The 24,535-nt window shown below is 42.2% G+C and overlaps 1 protein-coding gene across 3 annotated transcripts in view; it reads right to left on the reverse strand.

Annotated features, from left to right (window-relative positions):
- Nucleotides 1-417: 417 nt before the first annotated feature.
- COL11A1 (collagen type XI alpha 1 chain) overlaps nt 418-24,535 on the reverse strand; it is a 393,245-nt gene continuing 369,127 nt past the window's right edge. For all 3 annotated transcript variants that reach the window (XM_078644690.1, XM_078644705.1, XM_078644698.1), the window contains 4 exons: nt 18,069-18,181; nt 15,634-15,702; nt 10,502-10,735; nt 418-2,121 (listed from right to left, as the gene is read on the reverse strand). In XM_078644690.1, coding sequence (XP_078500816.1) covers nt 1,975-2,121; nt 10,502-10,735; nt 15,634-15,702; nt 18,069-18,181 — 563 coding nt within the window. In that variant the 3' untranslated portion in view covers nt 418-1,974. The remainder of the gene's footprint in view (nt 2,122-10,501; nt 10,736-15,633; nt 15,703-18,068; nt 18,182-24,535) is intronic.

Raw genomic sequence — 24,535 nt, forward strand, 5'->3', positions numbered from 1 at the left:
TGTAATGTTCTAATAGCCTTACAGCTCTCTGTAGAGGGCTCTACCGCCCATTAACGGCTCACTCCCTTGTTAAAGTCCCGAACCGATGCTGTAGCAGGCCTTTAATGGTCGGTAGAGCCTACAATGGTGGGGTCTAAGGCTATAATATAAATACCATCCAGTGCTTTGAAGTATTTGTTGAGTGACTTGATTGGCACAATATAAACCACTGAAAAGAACAAATTCTGGTGCACTTGAAGTTTTTCTCTTTCTTTCAAAATGGCGTCAGTGTACAGGAACTAGTTTGTGACGCTGTTTCACGCATTCCTGTTACCAATGAGTCCTTTGTGTGTAGCTGAAAGTGAACCTAAGGAGTCAGCAATATGTTTTAACATTTTATGGTTTTCTTAACCACGAAGAAACAGAATTACGTGCCAGTTAGACAAGACTTGACTTTATTTGTAAACTTTGTATTTCCTCTTTGAGGTGACAGGTACAGGATTAGGTTTGAAAATCAAGGAAATTAGAGACAACACAAGGGGCACTTTCAGTCTAAATTGCACACGCATGTTCTTTCAAGTTCAAACACCAGTTGCAAATGAGCCAGCGGAAAAAGGAACCAATAAATTTACAAGTGATAAGAAAGAGAAACAAACATTTATTTTCAAGTCTCAAATATATTATGAAAAATAATTACAAAACGGATTTGTGTTGTAAAATAGAAATGTCATCTCTTGCTTCCAAAATTTAGAGTGAGGCTCAAATCATTTCTTTTAAATCGGATGTAAATGGTATTGGTTACTTCGGCCTGAAACCGAACTTTGTAGTTAGCAGTCCCCCCTTAAGTGTTGCTTTGCAACTTGGTAGAATCACATGACCTAGACAACTTATTTGTCACTGGCTGTCATTTGGCATCATTAAATATTTCATATTAATGGGAAGGTCATATATCGATAGGCTTTTGCAATGGGCTCTGGCATCCAGTCGAGAAATTGCTTCCCAGTCGTTAGTTAAACAAATCTAAGTAAATACTGCACCATTCCATAAATAATTGATAAAAATCCAGTTTTAATATTTATATGGATCAAATAAGCATATTAAAAGCAAATTCAAAGCGATACAAAAAGGGAAGCTGCATGTCTAGCTATTTACTTTACATAAACGTAGACAAATATATCTCATACATATCTATCTTTTTTTAATACAAATTTCCCCCACCCAAAAATATAAAATTATTGATTTTAGGTATGTACAGTTTTTTAGGAGGTCCTGGAATCTGAGAAAAATCTGAGGTATAGCACCACGGAAAACTGCACCACATCAGGTGCGTTTCCTTGTATACACTTGAAAAAAGCGTCATATCATTTGCAGCATTCAGTGTGCCGTCCAGGATCTTCCAGATTTGCCACCTGAGCATGTGTTTTGGGCTGCAAATAAAAGAGCTCTTCAACATCAATATATACAACGGGAGTTTATTAGAACCGAGCAATGGAGTGCGTGCCATCCAAAATGGCCGCTTACCTTTTTTATAATACATACACAGCATTCACTGACAGCAAGTCTGCAGTTAATGGAAATAGCCAGATGCGTTCCAGAGACACATGCAAGTTTGGGAGACGGACACAAAATAGAAATATAGTACACAGAATAATTACAGTTTGTTTAACGCGCCTTCTTAGCACCACTTTGTTGTAATTGAAGGAGCGCCATGACATTCATTCGTACAGCACCAAATGAATCCGAAAAAGGGGGTGATCACAGAATAAACCCTATGTTGTCTTCCTTTGCCACAGCGTGTGATATCCTTCATGATTTGCCAAATAAGTTTAAGTCATGTGATTCTGGCCCTACAAGGGCAACACGTATTTTCTATTTAATGCATACACAGCAAGACAGATGCTCTACACCATCCTTATTGAAACCTTGCACGTGGCATGAAGTGGGCTGGTGGCGCCAAGGCACAATTGGCTTCTTGACCTGTCCTTTGCTTTAATATTATCCAAGGAAGCATGCAGGGCCTACTTCAAAGCCAAATTTCTGATTCTGGTCCCCAAAGTCATTGATCATCACATCAGTAATGGGCAGTTGGTCAATTTTAATTGTGTTGATTTCAATCACAGTCCTTCCGTAACCTTTTCTCGTCTGCAAAGGAAGAAACAAAACACATTACAACAATCCCCATTATTTTCATGTAAACTGGTTTTCACTTCCTATATCTACAGCTCTAAATATTGGGTCTTTAACAGCAGCTATATCCCCCATTAAAATGTTTCCATTCCTCCTACATCAGTAGTTCATTTGTAATACTTTCCAAATTCACAAATGTAGACAATTGTCTTTACTGTGGTGCAAGAAACCCTTGTTTTTGACCCTTGTTTTTGACCTCCAATGGGGCCTGAGGACTGCCAACCTAAGATAATATGTTCCTATTTGTTATGTGCTTCCCTCTGTGGTGTCCAAGCTAGCCTAAAAAGGCACCAGGGGCCATATTACAGTCAGTGCCCCAGGGTTGCAACGTGCACTTGTTTTCTGTGCCTCTGGGCACTGTTGTATTACTGAAGAGCTGTGGCATCTTCTGTAATAGTGAGAGCACCATCACACAGACAGCACCAGCTCCGGCTTAAGAGGTTGTTTTCTCATATGCATATGGGCATAACCTCTGCGCTTGTGCCTTATTATGAACTTGGACACAGAGGCAAAGAGGCCATCAGGAAGTGCACTGGCTGTGTGTTAAAAATAGGTGGTGCACTTTTGGTGTACCCCCCAGAAAGTGAACTTCTGGAAAGGAAAAATGGGGCACAGTCACCACTGCTCCTGCCTGCAATTAGATCTCGCTCCTGCACAGTGCACTAAGGAAACCATGACGAATGGCCTAAGGCAACAAACTTTACACTCTGATTGGCCATGATAGTTGTCATCCTTTTATTCAAGGATAGGGAGGTAAGGACAACATTACTCATTATATTAAGAAACATTTCTAATATAGTCACGGGGCTCACTTCATCGTTCCTTGAGGTTCTCTGTCCTTAACCCACTTGGGAATTGTAGAAGGATGTGATTCGAGGGCTTGCAGCAGAAGATATTCAATGTGTGGGTCAGTTCACACCACCACGATGGAGGAGTGGCCGGCCCATATCTTTGCAAAACCTTGGTCACTGAGCTGACATGTTCGTATGGACAATCTGACCAGTGCATACCATTTAAGTACATTGAGTTTTAATTTAGTGATGGTAGGAGAGGAGAGATGAAAGAGACATTTGCCGTGAGACTCCAACAATAACACTTGGAGAGTTGTGGCTTTGTGAGCAGAGAGATGAGTAGCCACAGCCTGAGGTATAAGAGGTCCTGCCTCTACGTAAATCCCTGCTCCAAAGATAAAAGCTCGGACAATCACATCAGGATATTTAGAGCCTACTAGTCTGAGGACAGCTGCTGTGTCCTTAGAGGAGAACTTAACTCCTGTAGATTCCAAAGGGGCGAAGGGCCCGACAAGGTCATGGTCTGTGTGTAATCAATGGCCTGTGGAGTAATTCAGAGATAAATGGAAGTCGAAGAAACATTGAGCAGTCTCGTGGTGGCAGCTAGTGGAAGAGGCTTGTTTTTCTGAAGACTGTGTGACCCTGGAGGGGATCTTGCATTCAGAATGTCTATGGGCTGAGAAAAGCCTGATATGGAGCGTTCGATAAGTATCAGGAGACGTCTGTTATTGCGTGTGTTGAAAGCATCTTGTTTGTAACTTGCAGGGATGGAATTATTTTCGAAACATTAAACCAATGAGATTGCATGGAAACTTGGGAACCACATCTGAAGGAAATAAACTACAAGAAGAAAATGTAAAAGACACTCTCCATATGTTGGCACTGGTAGGCAGTTTGCAACTACTGAGGACTGACTCTCCACAGATCAATCAGCCTGTGTGTGAGGGTTGAGACTCACTCGAAATCCCGGGCAAACATACCTGGCGCCCTGCCATCCTACGGTGGCTGTTTTTATTAACAGACATTCTTGAGTTTGTTGTTGTGCACAAAGGCTACTTCAACCACAAATTATTTCCTATCAGGTTTAATTACATTTCTTTAAAGCTTATAAATGCCTTATTGATGTTTAAAGTTTGTGTTTTTTCTCATTAAACATCTTGCTTAACTTGGTACTTATTTGATTTTGTGTTAAACTCACATACAGTGGCTTTGGGTGCACATAATAATTTTCTCTGGCAACTGCCCTAAGTCTTTGGATTGCTACCTAATGTGGCCAGGTTTGTAGCAAGTGAAACCTCTTTATCACAGATGAGTTTCAGAACGTTTCCACCACAAAACAGCGTCGAGACGGATTTACTCCTCCCGTTGGCAGAGGTAAATCTCAAATCATATCCAAAGTGTGAGGGAGCCTTGCATGGTACATGAATACCAATTAAGTCACGTGTATTGGTGTTTAAATGTATTGCAAGGCATTCCAGTGACAGTGCAGCACAGAAAATGTATGAAGTTATGGAAGTTCATATTTCATGATAGGTCACTGTAAGTTTGCACTTCTGAATCATGCACAAATGGCTTTCATATTGAGATCATGTATCTTTGCTACTAGAAAGTGCCAAAAACATTCACCAGAGTACATTAAAATGCAAATCAGGAGGTGAAAAACATGTGAACATTTCTTTAAAAAAATCCAGGATTTGAGGAGGGACACTTCCAATAAGAACAAAAAACAATTAAAACCTAAGACAAAAGGTATATTTGAAGCACTGCTGTCAGAATACCAACTGCGGGATGCTTGGCGTTCTTGGTATCTAGATAAGGAGGCATATACTTGCTATTCTAACAGGTTTCGATCAGCATCCAGAATAGACTTTATTTTAACTTCCAGATCACTTCAAATCACTAGAACCTTGATAAGATGTAACCCTTTTTTGGATCATGGGAGGGTTGAAGTCGAGTTTATGATAGGAGAAATGGAAGGGGAGCGCCCCAGGTGGCAGCTGGATCGCACTCTTCTTCAGAATAAGGATTGGGTTGCAGGGTTCAAAGAGTGGGTTATCGAATTTTTCTCAGTAAATAATAATTCAGCTGAACCCTTCTCTGTCTGGGGAGCGTTTAAAGCAGCCGCCAGGGGTCAGATCATTGCGTTTTCCAGCAATAAGGCAAATAATCGCAAGCATAAAATATCCGCTCTTCAGAATGCTGCCGAGAGGGAATATGCTCTAAAGATCAATCAGCAGCCAAATCAATGGGAGCAGGCTAAAGCTATTTTAAGGGATTTTTTTACCTTAGAAGAGATAAATAGTTCAAGGGCCTTTCAGCAAAGGGTATATGAAGAGAGTCAATTGGCGCGGAAGCTTTTGGCTGACTCTGTTAGAAAGAAACAAGAGTCATCCTTCATTCTAAAAATTCGAGATCCTCAGGGTGGAGTAGAAACTCAGAGTGAAGGAATTGCTAAGGTATTTCTGGATCATTATGAAAGTATCTACTCCACGGAGTACCAGGTGGAGGATACAATGATCCAGGAATATTTTGCTAGTATAGAAATTCCCAAAATCTCCAATTCCCGAAGTAATCAAATCAGGGATGAAATAAGCATTATCGAAATTCACGAGAGTATAAGGGCAACATCGGGGGCAAAGGCTTCCGGACAGGATGGGTTCCCTATCGAATTCTATAAGGTATTTACTAAGGAACTTGAAGAACCTCTAAAAAATCTATTTAATTACATCAGATTAGGAGGAAAGGTCCCCCCAGAATTCAAAGAATCTACAATTATTAGCTTTGTTAAAAAGGAAAAAAATCCAGAAGATGTGAACTCCTATAGACCGATCAGCTAACTGAATTCGGATTACAAGTTATTGATGAAAATTTGGGCGCAGAGATTTGTTTTAGCAGCTCAAGAGGTAATCCATCAGGATCAGACAGGTTTTATTGCGGGTCGGTATATGGCAGCTAATACGGAATTTCTAATACAGGCTCTAGATTATTTTAATATAAATTCAACAGCTGCGTGTATTTTAATGATTGATGCAGAAAAAGCATTCGATCTAGTTAATTGGTCTGCACTTTTTTTTTCACTGGGTCAATTTGGATTCCCTGCTTCAATTATACAAATGATAAATAATATCTATAAAGGGGCATCAGCCCAGATAATTATTAATGCTAAACCTGCTGGAAAGATTAAAATTAATCGGGGAACAAGGCAAGAATGCCCATTGTCCCCCTTGCTTTTTACTTTTTTTATCGAACCTTTAGTAACAAGAATAAGAAACAACATTGCTATTTTTCCCCCCATCGTCGGGATGTCCAAATTAAAATTGTTCGCCGACGATATTATCCTATATTTGGCTCCTGAAAAAGAAAACATCATGAGTCTTATGAAGGAGCTTAAGGATTATGAAAAAATAGGGGGGTATAAGGTAAACGAAAAAAAAACGGAAGTTCTTGTTTTAAATACAAGTATAGATTTTCTTCCGATTTATCTTCAGCACCAAGCAGAAAAAAGGGACCCGATTAGATACTTAGGTATTTATGTGACCAGTGAATATGACAAACTTTTTGCCTTGAATTATACTAAAATGAAGATTAAAATAAGGAATCTGCTGGATCGATGGTGTTTGCTCCCACTGTCATTGATTGGTAGAGTGTCACTAATCAAAATGATTGTATTGCCATTGCTTATATTCTTATTTAGCAATATTCTAATTAAAGTTAATACTGTTTTTTTTTTAATGAACTCGAAACTATGATGCGAGGTTTTATTTGGAATAAAAAGGCTTCAAGAGTCAAACTTTCAGTAGTTCAACTGGTGATTGATCAAGGTGGCTTGGCTCTCCCCCATTTTAAGACATATTATGATGCAGCCTTTTTTGATATTGTGGCAGGACTATTAAGGATTAGGCAGACAAGAGATAATTTTTTCCTGGAAAAAATGATACAGGAAGCAGGTTCTCAAATTCCTATCTTTTTAAAGACCGCTAAGCTCCCCAAGAAATCTAGATATAAGACACTAAAAGTGTATACAGCAAGATCACTGCTCCTTTTTAAAAAACATGGCTCTAACGGCTCCAATTTTTTGAGTTTGTCTGAATGTGCCAAAATGGGTCTTAAGATATCTTTGAATCATCTGAAAGATTGGGAACTTTCCGGGTTTAGGGAATTAAGACATTTATCTGTACAAAATAAGGTAATTAGCTGGCAAGAGATCTTAAATAGAATGAATAATTCCAGGCGACTTATGTTTTTAGAGTATTTACAAATGGTTTATTTTATTAGAAGAGAGATAGGTGGCCTGTTCATCTCTCCCTCTGCGTCGATAACAGCTTTGTACAGGGATAAAAATAAAGGCATAGGATTTTGGTATAAAAAGCTCTACTTTGCCAGCTCTTCTCCTATAATTGAGAGACATCTAGAGAAAATAAGCCTCTCGACGCAATGTTTTCTTACAGATAAGGATTGGGAGCTATTGTGCCACCTGGGTAATAAAGCACTCCGGGCGGCCAATTACAAAAGAATGTCTTTTTCATCACGTTGGCTCGCGTATTACACCCCGGAGGCCCTGGAGAGAATGTTCACAGAAGTTGTGAACAAGTGTTTTAGATGTAAAGCCATGGGACAGGGAGGATGGTGTCATATCTTCTTTTCCTGTCCGAAGTTGGATTCTTTTTGTAGGGAGATATTCGTAGATATGGAGCTGGCAACTGGGAAAGTATTTTTACCGGAGGCAGAGGTGGCCCTGTTTGGCATATGCAAAGAGAGGAGCAGGTTTGATAAAACAGAAGAAGTATTTATTTTTATTTCTTGTGTAGTTGCACGGTCTTTAATCCTTCAGAACTGGAAATCCGGGGTGATTCCATCACATCTGCAATGGTTCAACAAAATGAGTAGAACATGTGATTTTGAAAGAGCTTATGCAGGTAGGGTAGGAGCCATTGCAAGATTTGAAAGAAATTGGAAATATTTTGAGAATCTGGAATTGCTGAAAGGAGGGTGATAAGGAGGGAGAGGGGAATGTGATTTTTTTTTGTGTGTATTACTGCTGCTTTATAATAATAGCTGTGGTTGCACTTTATTGCACTAACGCACTTTAAAAGTTGCACTTTATTGGATTATATCTCCTTCGGGAGTAGCACTTTATTGCAGTTTTTGCACTTTGTAGCAGTGATACTGTTCACTAAAATGGTTTTTGCAAGTTTTTTATAATGGACCCTTTCTCTTTTATTCCTGTCTTTTTAATCTAGTTTTATCTCTTGTAAACTGTCTGGAAATTATCTGATTGTTGATAAATCTTGATGTGAATAATGTCTTTGTTATTTAATTCTGTACCAATGATTTTATTTTATGAATTCCTACTGCCTTGTTCAATAAAAAATTTAAAAAAAAAAAAGTAGTGTAAACGCTGTTATAAACCATTTCATGGACATGGTAGGATGCAATTTACTGGTCATGAAGCTTCTCAAAAGCAGTGAGCACAATAACTGCTTTATAGAATTATTGTGGATCGCAAGGGCAAAGGAGTGAAGATGTGTAATGGCTTTAATTTGCACTGCCCACAGCATGCTTTTATTTGACGTAAATAGCACTAAAATCTTCGTTTCATGAAGTTTTATTATATGATTTTCATTGACAAGATATAAAATAAAAGCAGCGGGTCACTGTCCTCTCTTACGTTTTATATTGATATGTGCACTTTCTGCCTTGTGCCTAATGCACCTTGAAATATATCTACACTGTTCAACGTTGGTTCATCAGAGAAATAACTTGGATATAATGTGGAGTGTGCAGCTGCCCTCAGTGACTAAGGGGCATATGTACAAGGGAATGGCGGAGCGTGGTATTAAACACAAAATGCTAATGCCACCAGACTCCACCATTCCGAAAACAGAGTGATGCACCGTATTTACAAAGATAAGGCGCATCCCTTCGTTTTCTCTAGCGCTGGCACTTAATTCAACTGCCTAGTGCCTGCGTTGAGGGAATGATTGTTTATGTTTATGTGCAAGAAGGTATCCCTTCCTGCGCATAAAAAATCACTAATGGTGATTTGTAACTTCTATGTGTGCAGCATTTTGCAGCACACATAGAAGTTGCAAATTGTCATTTTTTTATGATTATTTATGTGCAGGAAAGGACATCTTCTTGCACATAAATAATCATTTATGGTGTTTTGCTGTTCACAGCAAAAACGAGGAGAAATAAAGCATTTCTCCTCATGTCGCTATGTTAAGACCAGGTTTTGCCTGGTCTTAATTTTGGAGCTGCCTCCTATGTAAAAAGGGGGCAGCATCAAAATCAATGGTGTTGCAGCAGACCGCCCAGCACAAAACCTATTGCCCACCCCTTTCATGCTAAGTATAGCATGAAACGGTGCGTTATTTACAGGGTGGTGCTAAGTGGCTTGAAGTCGCCTTGTAAATAAGGTGAAGCCCCTATCGCCGCAGGAACGTCATTAAAAGTGATGTTCCTGTGGCGATAGGGGCTGGTAAATATGCCCCTAAGTGAGCAGAATATTGATATGGGAGATTAACAGCTAAATCTTACCAAGTGTCTACACTGGAAAGCTAGTCAGGCAGTTCTATTAAGCATGGTATAGCAAAGTCCGTAGAGTGACACATGGACACTAAATAATTGATAAAGTACGGCCCTGCCTAGTGTGAGCATTATAGCGGCAGGTGCGACCGCTTCAGCTGACAATGCTACATTTTAAACTGTCCCAAGTATTCGAACAATGGGGCTTATTTACAAGACCCTTCCGCCACCATTTTTAATATGGGAAAAAGTGATATACCAGCGGCGGAAGGGGCTTGTAAATTAGCCCCAATGGCTTATGTCTTCAGCCCTGGAACCGAAAAATTTAAAATAGGAAGTCCGGGAACTCAAATATTCATTTATACACTTTTGTAGAAAATCGATAAAAGCTCATGCCATCCACATTGTAAAATTGTTCCTGCAGATTATTGATGGGCTTGATAAGGATCAAACATTTTGTACCAATCGACCTGTGCAAATGTTGGTGCAAATCTGACGCAAAATTGCCTGACGTCAGCTCAAAATTGCCTATTGTGGGTGCATTTTATGTGTTCCGACCCCAATTTTTTCTCTTCTGTTCCCATCTGCTGGCGTTCCATCTCCGTATTGCTAATCACAGAACAGCCTCTCTTAAAATGGCTTTTATGTGTACTTTTACAACCACCATCGTTAAATGCCATAACATGCACAGCTTCGTTCCCAACTTTTATTCCTGTCTAAATTGGTCTTCAAAACATTTTATGCTTTGGTTACACAAGGAATACATTACTGACTCGGCAGTCAACTCAGTTTTTGTACGGGCCACTCGTAGCGCTTTCCTTAGCTGATATTTTAAGACGGTGCTTTTTATGGATTTCTGAAATGTGAAGGGTAGGGTTTTTAAACCCTGTCTAAATGGAAAACCGAGTTTTCTATATCCACTTAGCTAAACCTTCAGATCTTTTCAGAGTACCACGGTGCCTCTTAGCTGACTTGACAAGCTGGTGAAAATAAAAAGTGTCTGCGTTAATACTTACCGCGCAGCCGTCATGCAGGGCTTTGATGTGGGGATTATTGTCATACGCCATTTCTTCATCGTTTGACCCCAGGAACCGCAGCGCTTTGTCGTAGTTGTCGGCTGTCGCGTCGTGCCAAGCCACTGACAGGTGGCAGTTGTAAGTGAAGTTTTGTCTTGCCGAGGCACTCAGGAGTTTAAGGAATGTCATTTGCACGCTATCAATCGAATTTCCTTCAACATCCACGTATGAGAGCTGAAAATAAACGTAAACGGGTCAAGCCTTTGCACATCCTACGCAGGAAGGAACGCTCCATAGCAGAACAACAAATGGAGTCACATTTATACATTTCTGTGAGCTTTAAAAAGTTATAATTGTATAAATATATTGCACTCTGAAATACAGCTTCCCTGTTAAAATTGAGTAATACTCCCTCCAATAAATGGTTGCGATAATAAAAAGTCAAAGGAAGACTGTTCCTAGTTTCCCCTGTTCGACATTGTTCATGACACTCAAACATGGCGACGAGAGTGAGCTGTTTTTGCCCAACCCCTGGTTAAAGGCTAAAACTCAGGCAAGAAAATGGGCCACACAATGAGGCAAAGGGGCAATTATCATCTGTTAAACATGGCAGTCCATTTTCAATTAGACTTTAAGACTCATCCTCTCATCTACAACCCTAAATGCAGGCGTACACACATCTTTTCCCCTCTGCGATCTGGATCTTAATGGGACTTAGACGCCGATTAGGATGGCGGACGGAGGTCCGTCCGCCACCCCAGAGGTGGAGGGACCGTCCGCAGGGGCAGCGGCAGTCTCTCCGTGCAAATTAGGATGTGACCGCCACCCTGGCGGTCACATCCTGTATGTTTAACATTGCGGCGGGTGCTGCTTGAAGCAGCACCCGCCGCAATGTTAAAACTGCATGTTTTACATTTACATGCACAAAGCGGCAGGCACCGCGCGGTGCCTATCGCTTTGTGCAGGTAAATATTGGGGGGTACCATAGGTACTCCCCATGTGCACCCCCCACCCCCCAACACCCCTGGGGGTCCGCAACCGGCCCCCAAACACCAATGTCCACATGATTTCTACGGCGGAAAACCCGCCGTGGAAAAGCATGTCTCCGCCGGCATCCTAATATGGCTGGCGGTGTCTGATAGACACCGCCACCATATTAGAGCTTTTCCGCCGCTGTCGGAAGGCGACCGCGGCGGAAAAGCGGCAGACCGACACATGACCCCCCCAGCCATCCTAATCTGGCGGGGGGTCTTTTCTGTGTCTGCAGAGGTGAATCCTCATCCCCCGGGCCGGCGGTGGCTTCCGCCGGCCCGGAGGATGCGGATTCACCGCGATCCTAATCGGGCCCTTAGACTGTATACTATCAAATAGGAATTATTGCCTACAACTGCAGGCAATAATGGCTGTTTTTCGCCTGCCCTTGCGGCTCGGGCGAAGAATGAGGGGATTTAGTGACGTGTTGTTATTGGCACAGAGATGAGGGCAATGTGGCTCTTAACACCTCTCCCGAGGGTCATGAAAATAAGTATATGACTGTGTAGAGTCAGAACAGAGTGTTCTTGCTTCTTTCTGCAGTAATACATGGAGAGAAACAGAAGCTATGCAGAAAAGAAACGCTTGGCTTCGTCAGTCCTTGAAGCAAGCAAATCGTCAAGGGGGCAAGCCTGAGCCCAAACAGTAAGAGCTCAAACAGCACGCCCGAGGGATGTTGGGAGCTGGCCATGAGCAGGACTATAACAAAAAGTCATAGTATGCAAATGAAGGATCCATCTGGCCCCGAGCAGGCACATAACAGTACCAATAGCATAGCAAATAGGATTCTGATTGGCCGGACAGCTCCCAAAGATGTAATCCATGTATCCCACGTGGTAAATAATTAATGCCTTCATTCGTAATCTTAATCATGACACTTCATTTTGGAAATAAATTTAACAATTCACGCTTTAGCACGTTCATTTTGGAAACAAATTTAACAATTCATGCTTTAGCAGGTTAATATTTTATATTCACCAGTGCCCATCCTTAGCCATTTTTTTCTTGGGATAAAGTTCAAGGTACATCTACATATCTCATATTCCATGCAGATTCTAAACACCATCGGTAGAAATGAGGACACGCATTTTATTGTGCATCCCCATACCTACCAGCTTTTAGGCTGAAAAGAAAAGTGTTTAGATCCAAGGAGAATTATCTCTACTCTTCTTCCCCTGCTACCCCTGTCCATGACGATAGACGTCAACTAAAAAATCCTGACAGAAAAAAGTATGGTATGAAGTCTTTCAGTACCTAGCAACTATCAGCACACATCAATACTGTAATGTGGTGCAGCAGCATTATCAATCATTGTGTTCTCCTTCATTACATTATTGTGGTGTATTCTCCTAAAATTCTGGACATTTATGTATTATTTGACCTAAAAGCTGTAGCGCTTGCTTGAATTAAAAGGGATTTTTATCTGTAACAAAACACCTACAGGGCAAATTCTGTCAAATTAAAGAACAGGAGCGTTGGCCACTCAAAATCAAACCTTTTGGGAACCACCCACCTAAGATGGCCGCCTGATAGGAGCTCCGGTCCGGAGCTCCTAGTGCTGGGGATCCCTTTCCTGGAATTATCCCTGATAGCACGCACCACCGTCGGCGAGAAAAACGAGCAAACGGACCGTAACAAGTAACTGGATTGAACAAAAGTAACTGGATTAAGAGTAACTGGAATATCGCCGTAAAACACGGACCTGCAGCAGTGACGACTGGGACCCCTGCCGCCTCGACGAAACCCAGGACGGCTGGAATTGAGCCGAGTTGAGAATCCGACTCGCCTGAAGTTCACCGCCTGTACCCGACCCGCCTGAAGATCACCATCGCCTGTACCCAACCCGCCTGAAGATCACCATGCTTGCACCGGTACTGAGACCGGAACGATGATGAGGACGCCTAGGAGGCTCCGGACAGACGACTGCATCCAAGTGCCCCCTTGAGTGTGGAGGTGCCCTGCTTGCCTGCAATCACCGCCGGCAAGTGATCAAGCCGCTGGGGTGGGAAACAAGCGGACGGGAGTGGGTACTTACAGATCCGGAGCGGGTGATAGAGGACGCGCCGGCGGGAGGATTCCCCCCCTCCCAGTGGATCAAAGATATCGGTGCATTCGGCACCCAGAACGGCTGTGCCCACTGTTTGTGTGCGTTGGGCAGCGTTTTCCGGCGGGATGCTGGGGAGACTGTGGAGCAACGAGAAGGGAGCAATGGGCATCTAAGCGTCTCCGGTGTGCCCTGTCTGCAGCAGCGCTCCGGCGGGAGGCTTCCCCCCCTCCCAGTGGATCAACAAGCTCGGGTTATGGGGCAGCTGGAGCGGCCCCGGTTTTTTGCCCTGTCTGTGTGGTTTGGGCAGAGTGCAGGTGGGAGGCTTCCCCCCCTCTCCCCCCTCCCAGTGGATCGGCGAGAACGGAGCAACCGGCATCGGGAGAGGCTCCGCTGTACCCTGTCTATTTGTGTGTGTTGGGCAACCATTACGCAACTTTAGAGGTGCCTGATCTGGGCAGCAGCGTCAGTGAAGACTCGGAAGGTAACTGCACGTATAGCTACCACTCTAAATAATCATGCCGATTTTTCACTCTGCATACTGCACGTAAAACTACTTGAGCAGCGGCAGGGACGACTCGGAAGGTAACTGCACGCAAATCTTTCACCTTAATTACTCATGTCGGTTTCTCTCTTGCTGCCCGGAATTATGCACGGGAAAATAAGCGTTTTTCTACCCTATGCCTGGAATTTCAAGCTGATATCTGTGTGCTTTGTTTTTTTCGCGGGCTTTGCGATGGTTACACTCTCCATTGGCTAATATGGCTGGGGCCATAAACTGGAGCCATAAATCGCCTCCCTGCCCACAAGATGACCATGAGGCTACATACCAACGAGGGCAGGGATCAGCAAGACAGAGATAAGCCTCTCTCTCTCCTCACCATCCAGCAGCTTAGAAGCAGAACTCTACCCTCCCCTTTAAGCAACACGGAAGATGGACTAACTCGACCTACCCAGAGTAGAAAGGGAAACTAAACTCAACAATCACTACAATTTGGCTGCCATTTTAGACTGGTCTCTCTCTCTCTCTTTGTCGGCCATCATGAACTAGTCTTTTTCACGATTTGACCACCCTCTAAGAACTGGCCTCTTTAGTCTATTTTCAACTAGCGAATGTCTGCCTTTTATTGCAGTATTATACCTCTACTTGATTTTAATGCACCGATCATTAGCTCATCTATTTCTGGCTGCTCTTTAGTCACATTTTTGACTCATTTAGCTCTTTGTTTGCACCTGTACTTGGTTCCAGCTTATCAATAGCATTATACCTCTACTTGTATACTGTACAATTGTTATAAGTTGCACCCATTTCACCTTCTATTGCTGTATTGCACCGATCACTACCTCATGTTTTATATATTTACATATTATCTGTTCCTCTGCATTTCACTTTCTATTGTTGTATTGCACCGATTACTAACTCATATTTTATCCTTTATATGTATATATATATCTTCTTTTCTTTTTTTGGAAGCTGCACCCATTTCACTTTTTCCCTGGAATGCACCATTTGCTACCTCCTATATTTTGATGATGTTTGACCGCTCACTAGTGTCACCTCCATGTAACTTACTGTGCGCTTCTATTTGTGTATCACACCGATTACCACCTCATATATCTATATAGTTATATATATATCCTGTATTTGACCCCGTTGCTTATCTGTATTAATTGTATTATTGATGTACATGACTGTACTGTTTACTCTTCTGAACTACCTGTTCGACTATGCTCCCTCATTTACCCCTTCTTTGTAAAGCGCTCTGATATCTGCAAAGATCTTGTCCGCGCTATATAAAACTTTAAAAATAAATAAAATAAATAAATAAACCTTCTGCATGTTTTTTAACCCCTTGCATGACGCGTGAAGGCCGGGAGCCATCGCGAGTCATGATGGGCGTGTGCGGAGGATGGCCCCTGGCCGTCCGAATCCCGCCCACTAATTAAAATGCCCGTGCAGTGCAAAAATTTGCGCCGCATGCAAGGGGATAAGGAAATAGAGTTGTTGACTCAATCGCACTCAATGGAAGAGAGCATTAGTGAGGAAAAATCTTACCAGTTTTCCTCTCTTGAATTCACTAAACCAAGTCCCTGGGTTTTCTTTTGGCCACGATGATATTCTGACCTGTGTGGAAATATAAATTATAAAATATAAATGACATGCATCCACTCTCTATGTAGACATAGGAAGAAATATAATGTAATTTATTTACATTACAATGTCTTACATGAGAAATCACAGTCATTAAAGACTTTGCCAGTACCGCAGTGAGAAAAAAGCAAGTGGAAAGAATGTTTTGTTTTACTGGAATTCGCTTAAAAGTGTTCAAACAGGTGCAAAACAATTAGCAGACAAAGTGAATCTTGGTGTTACGACCTAGTTGAATTAATCTTCCCATCCCTCGCCTCAAAAACACTTAGGACAAAGTACCCAGACATGCATGTAATTGGATTCAGTCCCTTGTTGGAGAATACAGATTTGCTATACACATGGTCATCATTCACAATAATTATACCCTGCCGAGTACTGGTGGTTGCTGTATGTCCCCTTGGAATGGACGAAAGGTTGAGGGATCAAATGTTATAAATGATGCAGTTCTTGGCTGCCTTAGTCTTGCAGAAGACATCAAACTCACCACAAAGGTAGCTGCGGCTCCTTTGCTAAGGTGGTGATGTGTCACCCCAGTCCTCTCCGAGCAGTTCAAAAAGGAAAAATAAAATGATAATAATGCATCATTATTATAATTTTATTTTTCCAACTGCAGTGGCTCAGTTTGTTTCATGCAGGTGGGGCTGGGCCCCATGACACCAGAGAACTGCAGGTGGAGGAACTGGTGGCACTCTCCAAGTGTGCAAGGCGGTTTGGCTGGCCGCCTTGGGCCGGCCAAACAGTCATGTGCACTTGGCATGTTCTCCACTGGCTGTATTGTACAGCCTGGGTGGAGAATATGCCCAGGCTCCCAGTCCCTCTCTGAGTGCTGAACCATGGTGCTCAGATTAATCACAACGCTGCAGCGTTGTGTATGACTTAGGGTTGCCTGGGAACCCGGGTGCTTCCTGCTGCCGGTACTGAAGAAAGGAAGAAGATGAAGAGGATGGAGGAGAGGCGGCTGCCTGCCGTACCCAGGTAAGTGTTTTTTTCATTACACTAGTCCCACCCGCCCTCCCTGCCCTACCACCCGCATCCAGTAGGAGCCGTTACTGCTCAAAGGCATTAGCAGCTTTAAAATGTTTATGGTCAGCCATGTGTGGCGTGGCATCATACCACATGTTGGCCCACCGGCTAAACATACTTTATCCCAAATTCACGAGGATTTAGCATTGGATTAGCGCTGCTTTTGTAATTCTAACCCGAAGCTAAACCTATTTGGGGATTAATAAACCAAAGCTAATTGCTATTAGCGTTGGTTTGTATGGAAAAGTAAAGCAAAGCAGCGCAAAACTCTGCTTTGCATTACTTTGCACTTAGGGGCGTTACATTTGTGGTACGTGTTCATTCCTATGCTACCACCCATGCGTTTTGACACTAAACTCTATCTACTAACATTAGTAGACAGGGGTTAGCGCCACAAATTAACGTTGATGTAAAGCAGGCATTAAAAGGAGAAATGTTTTTATTTCTCCAGTATTTTCCGACTGTGCATGCATGCTGAACTGTGCAGCACACATAAAAAATAGGAAAATCTTTGAAGTTTGTCTAGGCATAGTATTTTGTAAAATAAGGGTACCCTTCCTTTATAGAACCTATGCTAGACTCAGGAACAAATCCTAGCACTATGACACTAAGGTGTGTGCCTGGCTCATCTCATATAACTCACAAATTTTGCATTAAGCCAAATGTAAAAAATATGTTTTCATTTTACATAAAAAATGTTGTGTGAAGATTTCCCACAGGACAATAGTTTCAGTACAAAATGTCTTGCCCTGAGATTTTTTCCTAGAGGGAGACATTTTCTCCTTGACCCATTCTCCTACTATTATCTCATGTGGCATTTTTGTGCGACCTATACCCTTGTAGAGAGAATTAGCATGAAATACTGTCCAAATATACTTCACACAATATGCGTAGTACTACAAAAATTATACATATTTTTCAGAAAAAAGCACATTTATCAAAACCGTAGGTAAGAGAACGGCTTATGTTTTAGATGAAGAGTGCTAGCTAATGCCAGCCAGTTATTCTGGAAATAATATATGAAGTAGATATTTGGGGAACACTGGGTGTTGGGGTGAAGGCTGTGACAGAATGTCTGAATTAGACAGCCATTTAAGCCTCTTGAAGCATAGAAATATCAAATCCTTTTCATATTGCTATATAATGTTAGTACATCATCTAAAAGCTCCTTTGAAGCAAGCTTGCAAAGTACTGTGCCGTAGAGCGGCCATGAATAGAGATAAACGAACCGATCAGTGTTTAATTAGCTTGGCTTGTTACTGAGCAAACATTGCAAAGACTCTATGGCAGCTCGCCCAGTACAAATTCATACTTACTGCTTCTGACTTCTTGTCAGCATAGATGCAAGTTTCCCCACCGGAGGTGAAATTGCAGTAAACCTTGAAGGAATCTCCAGAACAACCCTGGTTAGGATCAATCCAATATTCACCTAGAAGGACATTAGCAGACATGGTTAATTAGGTTTTGCGGCATATGTAAAGAATACCATCTCTTCTGCAAGAACAGAAATATCTGTTTTGAAATTAGCCTTAAACTAGATTATAATTTGCAGTTAACCTCCAGTGACACATTGCTCTGTTATACTCACATGCATTAACAGGAAAAAGAAACAATCATTGGCAAAGCCAATAGGTCCGGCGTTGGACACCAGCCTTCTGGCAACTCTTTTTTTCAAAACTTCATTGTTTGAGACTATACCGAGCCCTCATGAAGCTAAAAAAGAACCATTTACTACAGGTAAAAATGTTTTTTTTGGTCTCAAAAGACACACACCACGATAGTATTCCCTGTCACTGAAGGGAACTACTTTGTGTATTTAATGCCTTCCTTGTGAAATGCCTTAACTCTTAGTGAAGTCAGCCAATAGCTGAAGTGGGTTGATACCTTGCCCCTTAATGCATACTGGTGTGGGTGAAAGAAAAATGTGAATGATACCAACCACAGACTAATGGAACACGTCATTTTAGTAAAATCAAAAGGTCTTGGCTAATACAGAGCTAAACAAATCAATCAGTCTGACTTTGACTTCAAACCTCTTTGCATTGGCTGCATGCCGAAAGAAAGAAAGAAAGAAAGAAAGAAGGACAGAAAGAGAGAAAGACTGAGAAAAAAGGATAGAAAGAAAGTAGTACATGGAATAACTTAATGTATAACATATCTGTGGTGGCAGGCTGGACAGGACCAGTCAGCCAGTACACTAGAGGTCGGTAGGTTTTCTGGGGGTAACTATAAGTTATCTTCTGGGTGCATTTATGAATAAATCCCTCATTGGAATCAGTGTGGGTTCATAAATACAAGGTGTTTCATACCAAACACTATAGGTTCAGTGATGCCATTATGTAGCTAGGAAGCTCGTTTTGGCCAGTGCCTAGTACCTACCTTAAGATGCCTTCCCTGTTCACCTGTACTGTCAATAATTGAACTGGCCAGCACATGGGCACATCTACTCCTGCAGATATGCCTTCACATGTAATATAATGCATCTTGTCTGAGGGCTGTAAGGCCTGCTTTAGAGGTGACTTACAAATATTACATACAGTGCTAGGGACATGGCACACAAGGTGTGTGCCATGTTGTGTTTTCACTTTTTAGATCACCTTGTCACACTGGCTACACTGGAAGTCTGCGTGAGTTTGGTGCTGCATCCCTTAGAGTGGCACACGATAGGCTGCAGCTCCTAGGGAACCTCTTTACTACCTATGCCCTAGGTACCAGGGGTACCTCTAATTTGGGACTAGCAGAGGTGATAAAGACGTGGTCAATTGGGCATCAATAGACCATTTCCCTTGTTTTGGGGAAAGGACATAGCACTGGTCACCTGGTTAGCAGGAACCCAGTGCACTCCAGTTAAAGTTGCATCAAATACCAGGCACAAAGTTTGGGGACTAGTGCAACAAAAAAAAACAGTTTCCTTCACTATTTCACTGTCTTATTTACGTTAGTGTTCACTTTTAAAGTGCATCAATTACTTGCCAATTGTATCTCTGTGCAATGGAGCGTGGGCTGTCATAAATATACTTTTATCAGTTAGGGTGGATGAATAAATGTGATGTAAGTAGTTTATGTAAGAAACAGGGATGGTCTATGCTTTGAAAGTGTAAGGGCAAGGAATTCCATCGGTGGGCACCTGCATTTGAGATGAAAACCACCGTTTTCTATCAATGAAATCTTTGGTACTTGAGTCAGAAGGTGACTTGCTGATCAAAGGTAGGATTTGAGCGTCTACTTTCTATACGTTTGTGTCCCAAAATGAGGGCCCCTATTGTAAAACGCGAAGTGGACCTCATAGATTGTCTTGATTTAGCTTCTCGGGGTCATCGGGCACTAATGCTGCTGATGGTAAGAGATGGAGGTACACCTGGGTCGATTAAGCAGGACTCGAACCGATCCTGCTTGCACCCAGTGATGTTTATTCAGACGCCATGTAAGCAGGCCCAGAAGCATGCTGTTAACATACTAGAGCCTATTTTTTGCCAGAATGATAATGTGAAACAAACCTAGAGAAGTGCTGGCATTCAAAGATATGTTTCAGCGTTTACAAGTGAAACCAACAAAGTCTATATGTTTGTGTCGGTATCTGGCTATAGGCCTGCCTATTTATATATATATTCATAGCTTAATGAGCCTAACAATCATTGCTGCAACAAAGTAGTGATCTGCAAATCACTTGTTTGAATCCGAGTAAGGCCAACTTAGCCTTTCATCAAAATGGGACATCTGCTATTTGCAGCACTTACTACAAATGGCAGAAGAATGACCTGAAGCATTTTATTAATCTCTCTTTTGCTGGACCTTTCTAGCTAGCCATCTTTTTCTAATATTTTTCTTCATCTGTCCATGTTTCTCTATCTACCTATTTGTCTATCCCCTCTTGTCTTTATTCTAGTTGCCCGTCTGTCTCTTACTGTCCCGCTCCTCTCTTTGACTGTCACTTTCACTGACCCTCTTATTTATTTTTATTCATTTACTTGAGTTTTATATAGCGCTGGCTAGACCCGGAGGTATCAGAGCACTTTTCATGAGGAGAGTTACATAGGTTACAAGTTGCACATTGTACATCAATTACAAGTTACAGCCATTGTTTCAAGGCATGTAGAGGGTAAGGGGCTAATGTCAAAGTGCGACTGGGAGGGAGATTAAGTGGAGAATTGGCACAGGGAAAACAAAGCAGCAGGGGGAGAGAGATTCAGGATAGAGGAAGGGAATGGGGAGGCAAGCAAAGAATGAAGGAGGGAAGAGGTGGGGGGGTAGGAGACACCGCAAGGGGACGAGGAAGTAACTGTGCCTTATATCCGGCTGGGTGGGAGACGGCTCCCCGCGGTAAAGGGATCAATCCTAGTCTTCCATTTTGTGTGATTCCCTTGTTGTGGTGGACTCTCTCAGCGGGGTCGCTGAGACTCCAGGGCATAGATGCTGGATATCTCCCCAACAAGGGGAGAGGAGTGCTTTGGTCATGGGCACACTTAAAAGAATGAAGGAGGGAGGAGGAGGGGAGGGGGTAGAAAACCCAGCGTGAACACAGTATCCGACGTCCGGCAGGGTAGAAGATGGTTCCCAGTGGTAAGGGGATCAGTCCCTGTCCTCCCCTATGTGATTCTCCCTTGTCGCTGTGGACTATCTCAGAAGGGTCTCTGAGACTCCAGGGCAAACATGTTGAATCCATCCCCAATGAGGGGAGTAGGACTGCTTTGGACAAGGGCATACTAGAGGGGGCCATTGTAGGAAGTCAGGTTGGTAGGGTTACATAGGTTACAAGTTACACATTGTTACGAAAAGTACGTCAATTACGCGTTACATCCATTGGTTCAAGGGATGTAGAAGGGTAAGGGGATAATGTAAAAGGGCAATGAGAGGGAGATTGAGCAGACCATAGGCACAAGGATAAATAAAGCAGGCCGGGGAAAGAGATTCAGAGGAGAGAGGAAATAAATAGGGGAGGCAAGCAAAGAATGAAGGCGGGAAGAGGTGGGGAAGTGGAAGGAGACACAGTGAGGAGATGAGGAAATCCAGGCTAGACCTGGAGGTGTCAGAGCACTTTACATGAGAATTAAGATGAGTTACAGCGTTACATCAATTACAGTTACATTACAGTAGATCCGTTGCTAGTGCATTCAATAAACATAGAAAAACAAGATGAGTCTTGCTTGCTCTTAGTCTTGCTTTCTCTCATTGCCCCTTGCTCTAGCTTTCTATATCTAAGTATGTTCAAAACACAATCTTTCTTGTTTAGTAGATCTTCAAACTAGCAAAAACCAACATAATTTATTAGTGCAGCAGAGATCTGAATGGGCCATTAATTGAAAAGAAGGATCTACAGAATGCATATCAATTCTGATTGCTCTGGCATGGCAGAAGGGAACTCTTTAAACCGAGAAGGATTCCATATTCAAAATTTTAGTCACTATTCCTAGGAATGCAGTTTCCATTCAGAGAATCAATAATCTAACTTTACAGTCAGCCATTTAAGGCACTTGTTTTGACCACTGTCAAATCAAGTAGGCACCTAAATTAAATTAACTCTTTAACTTGCACATTGTATTTTGACGAGAAGGTACATCTCACAATTTGAATACAGTTCCGAAATGTTTAAAATCCATATGAAGAGATTATGTTTGCACCTGCATTGACATAATGCATATCACTAGCTACAAGGGTTTGGGTGGATTAAGAACAACGTCCTGCACACTGTCCACATTGACGACTGACATAACAGACTAGGCCTGGAATAAATAATATATACGCTGGCAATTTTGTTTTTGTTTTTGAAATTTTGCATTTATCTATTAAATACTATTATTTCCATATGAGGAGCAGAAATGATATTGCCGAGAGACATTTTTATGCTTGAACAAGTATCCTGCCGGTATCCTGCAAAACCTTTAAGCCCAAAGTACATGCTCCTGAGGAAAAATTCACATGATATACCAACCCATCATTTCAAGCAAAAAGCGTTATGTTGCAAAATTGTGATGGAGGTTTATAAAATTCTGCTTGACTAAATACACAGTTTTACCTATCTTCATAAGTGACATGCTTACCCTCAAAAGCTAACGTCAGACTATGCACTCAGTGCTCTTCAGTGCTCCTCAGTGACATGCTTACCCTCAAAAGCTAACGTCACACTATGCACTCAGTCCTCTTCAATGGCACATCTAATTAGCCAACAAACCATGGGGAGGCAGAAATATGGAGGAAGGCTTTTGCCACTTCTGGGCCCTCATGCTGTTGAATGTACTAAACGTATGCGAAATTACTTGCGTGTGGAAAAGGTTTAAAAAGTGAATTATTCCAGATAGCCTACATTTGAAGAAAGAACTTCAGGATGGGGCTCTATTTTAATTGGGTTCTAACTCAGGACTACATCTAGACGTATTTCTCATGCTTAGTACTCTGATGTTACTAAAAGTAAAGATACAGAGCCATACAACATTAATTAATATAGTTATGAATTGCAGAGGGGGGGACTGTTTAATGCAACCGTTATGATTCATTCCTATTGCTGCAGGTAACAATTAGCACCCATGGCACTTCAAGAAAAAGACAGGGACCTTACTGTATACGATTGGATTTTCACATTTGTATAGGACGTCATACTTATGATGGGGCCACGAAGTGATCCAAATTGCATCGGTATCCGGGTGTCCTTTCAGAGTGTATGATTGGAAGGATGTTAGATGTGGCTTACCCCATGTGGGAAATGCTGATTGTGGTGAAACTTGCTTCAATCGTGATGTGGCATAATTTGACTAACTGGACAAAGAAAGAGACACTACCTGTTTCTGACTTTTTTTAAATGGAGGTTGCAACATTAAGGGGGCAAGCCTTGAGCACACATCTCTAGCTTGACGAAAGAGATGGAGTTTTGGTTGAGGTAAGAGTGGTCCAGTCCAGTGGAAGGATTGATAAGATACACACAGTGCTTTATGCTTCTGCCCACTTGGGACCAATATTCACATGCGTCAACTAGTGTGGCGTGGTTTCTCGTTGAAAGGTTGAGAAAGGCAAGAACGTATCCTGACAATTTCCCTCTTACTAATTTCAGTTCATATTTGCGATGTGTTAACCAGAAGTACCTAAAAGTATATATTGGATAAATTCATAGAGTTTTCAGTAAATGTCAGCAAGGGAGCTGTATACTAGTCGATCTGTGGGTTGATCCCAATTGAATTCAACTCAAATTGATAAAGATAGTCTTTTGAGCAAAAATATATTCGGTAAGGAAGCATCTAAGGAACAATATGAACCAAACACATTTGTCAATCTGCTGGGCCCCAGAACTTTAGTTAAAGAGTTGAGACTTAACATTGTGTATGAAACATTGCCATCCGCTGGCTTCGTAAAACCTTGCAGGAACCACTACAAGCATTGCTAAAAACATGTGAGCACAGCCACATATGCTACTATGTGAGTAGCTCAGGGGTTAGAGGCAGCAGACCCAGAAGCTGAGATCGGTCCTGGACCAGGGTTCAATTCCCCGCCTCGGCGGGTCTTGGGCTAAAAATTCCACGGACTCGATAATTCTCGCCTCGGTGCCCCCTCGACTCACGGGTTCACACTCTGCGACTCTGGGCAATAGCTTGCTTAATCTCCACAACGGCCCCTCGTGGCGGGATGCCTGACTTTCACCTTGTGGATACCCTGCTATCTCACAGGGGAATACCAGGAAGGGTTCCCTAAGCAAGCGCCGGGACACCCACTGCGGGTAGCTGTGCGCTATATAAGCTCAACTACATTTACATTTACATTTACTACACAACCAGACAATTATTTTAAACTGTGTGCT

Source organism: Lissotriton helveticus, chromosome 1_1 (genome assembly GCF_964261635.1).
Source record: "Lissotriton helveticus chromosome 1_1, aLisHel1.1, whole genome shotgun sequence".
In the NCBI taxonomy this organism is placed as follows: Eukaryota; Metazoa; Chordata; class Amphibia; order Caudata; family Salamandridae; genus Lissotriton; species Lissotriton helveticus.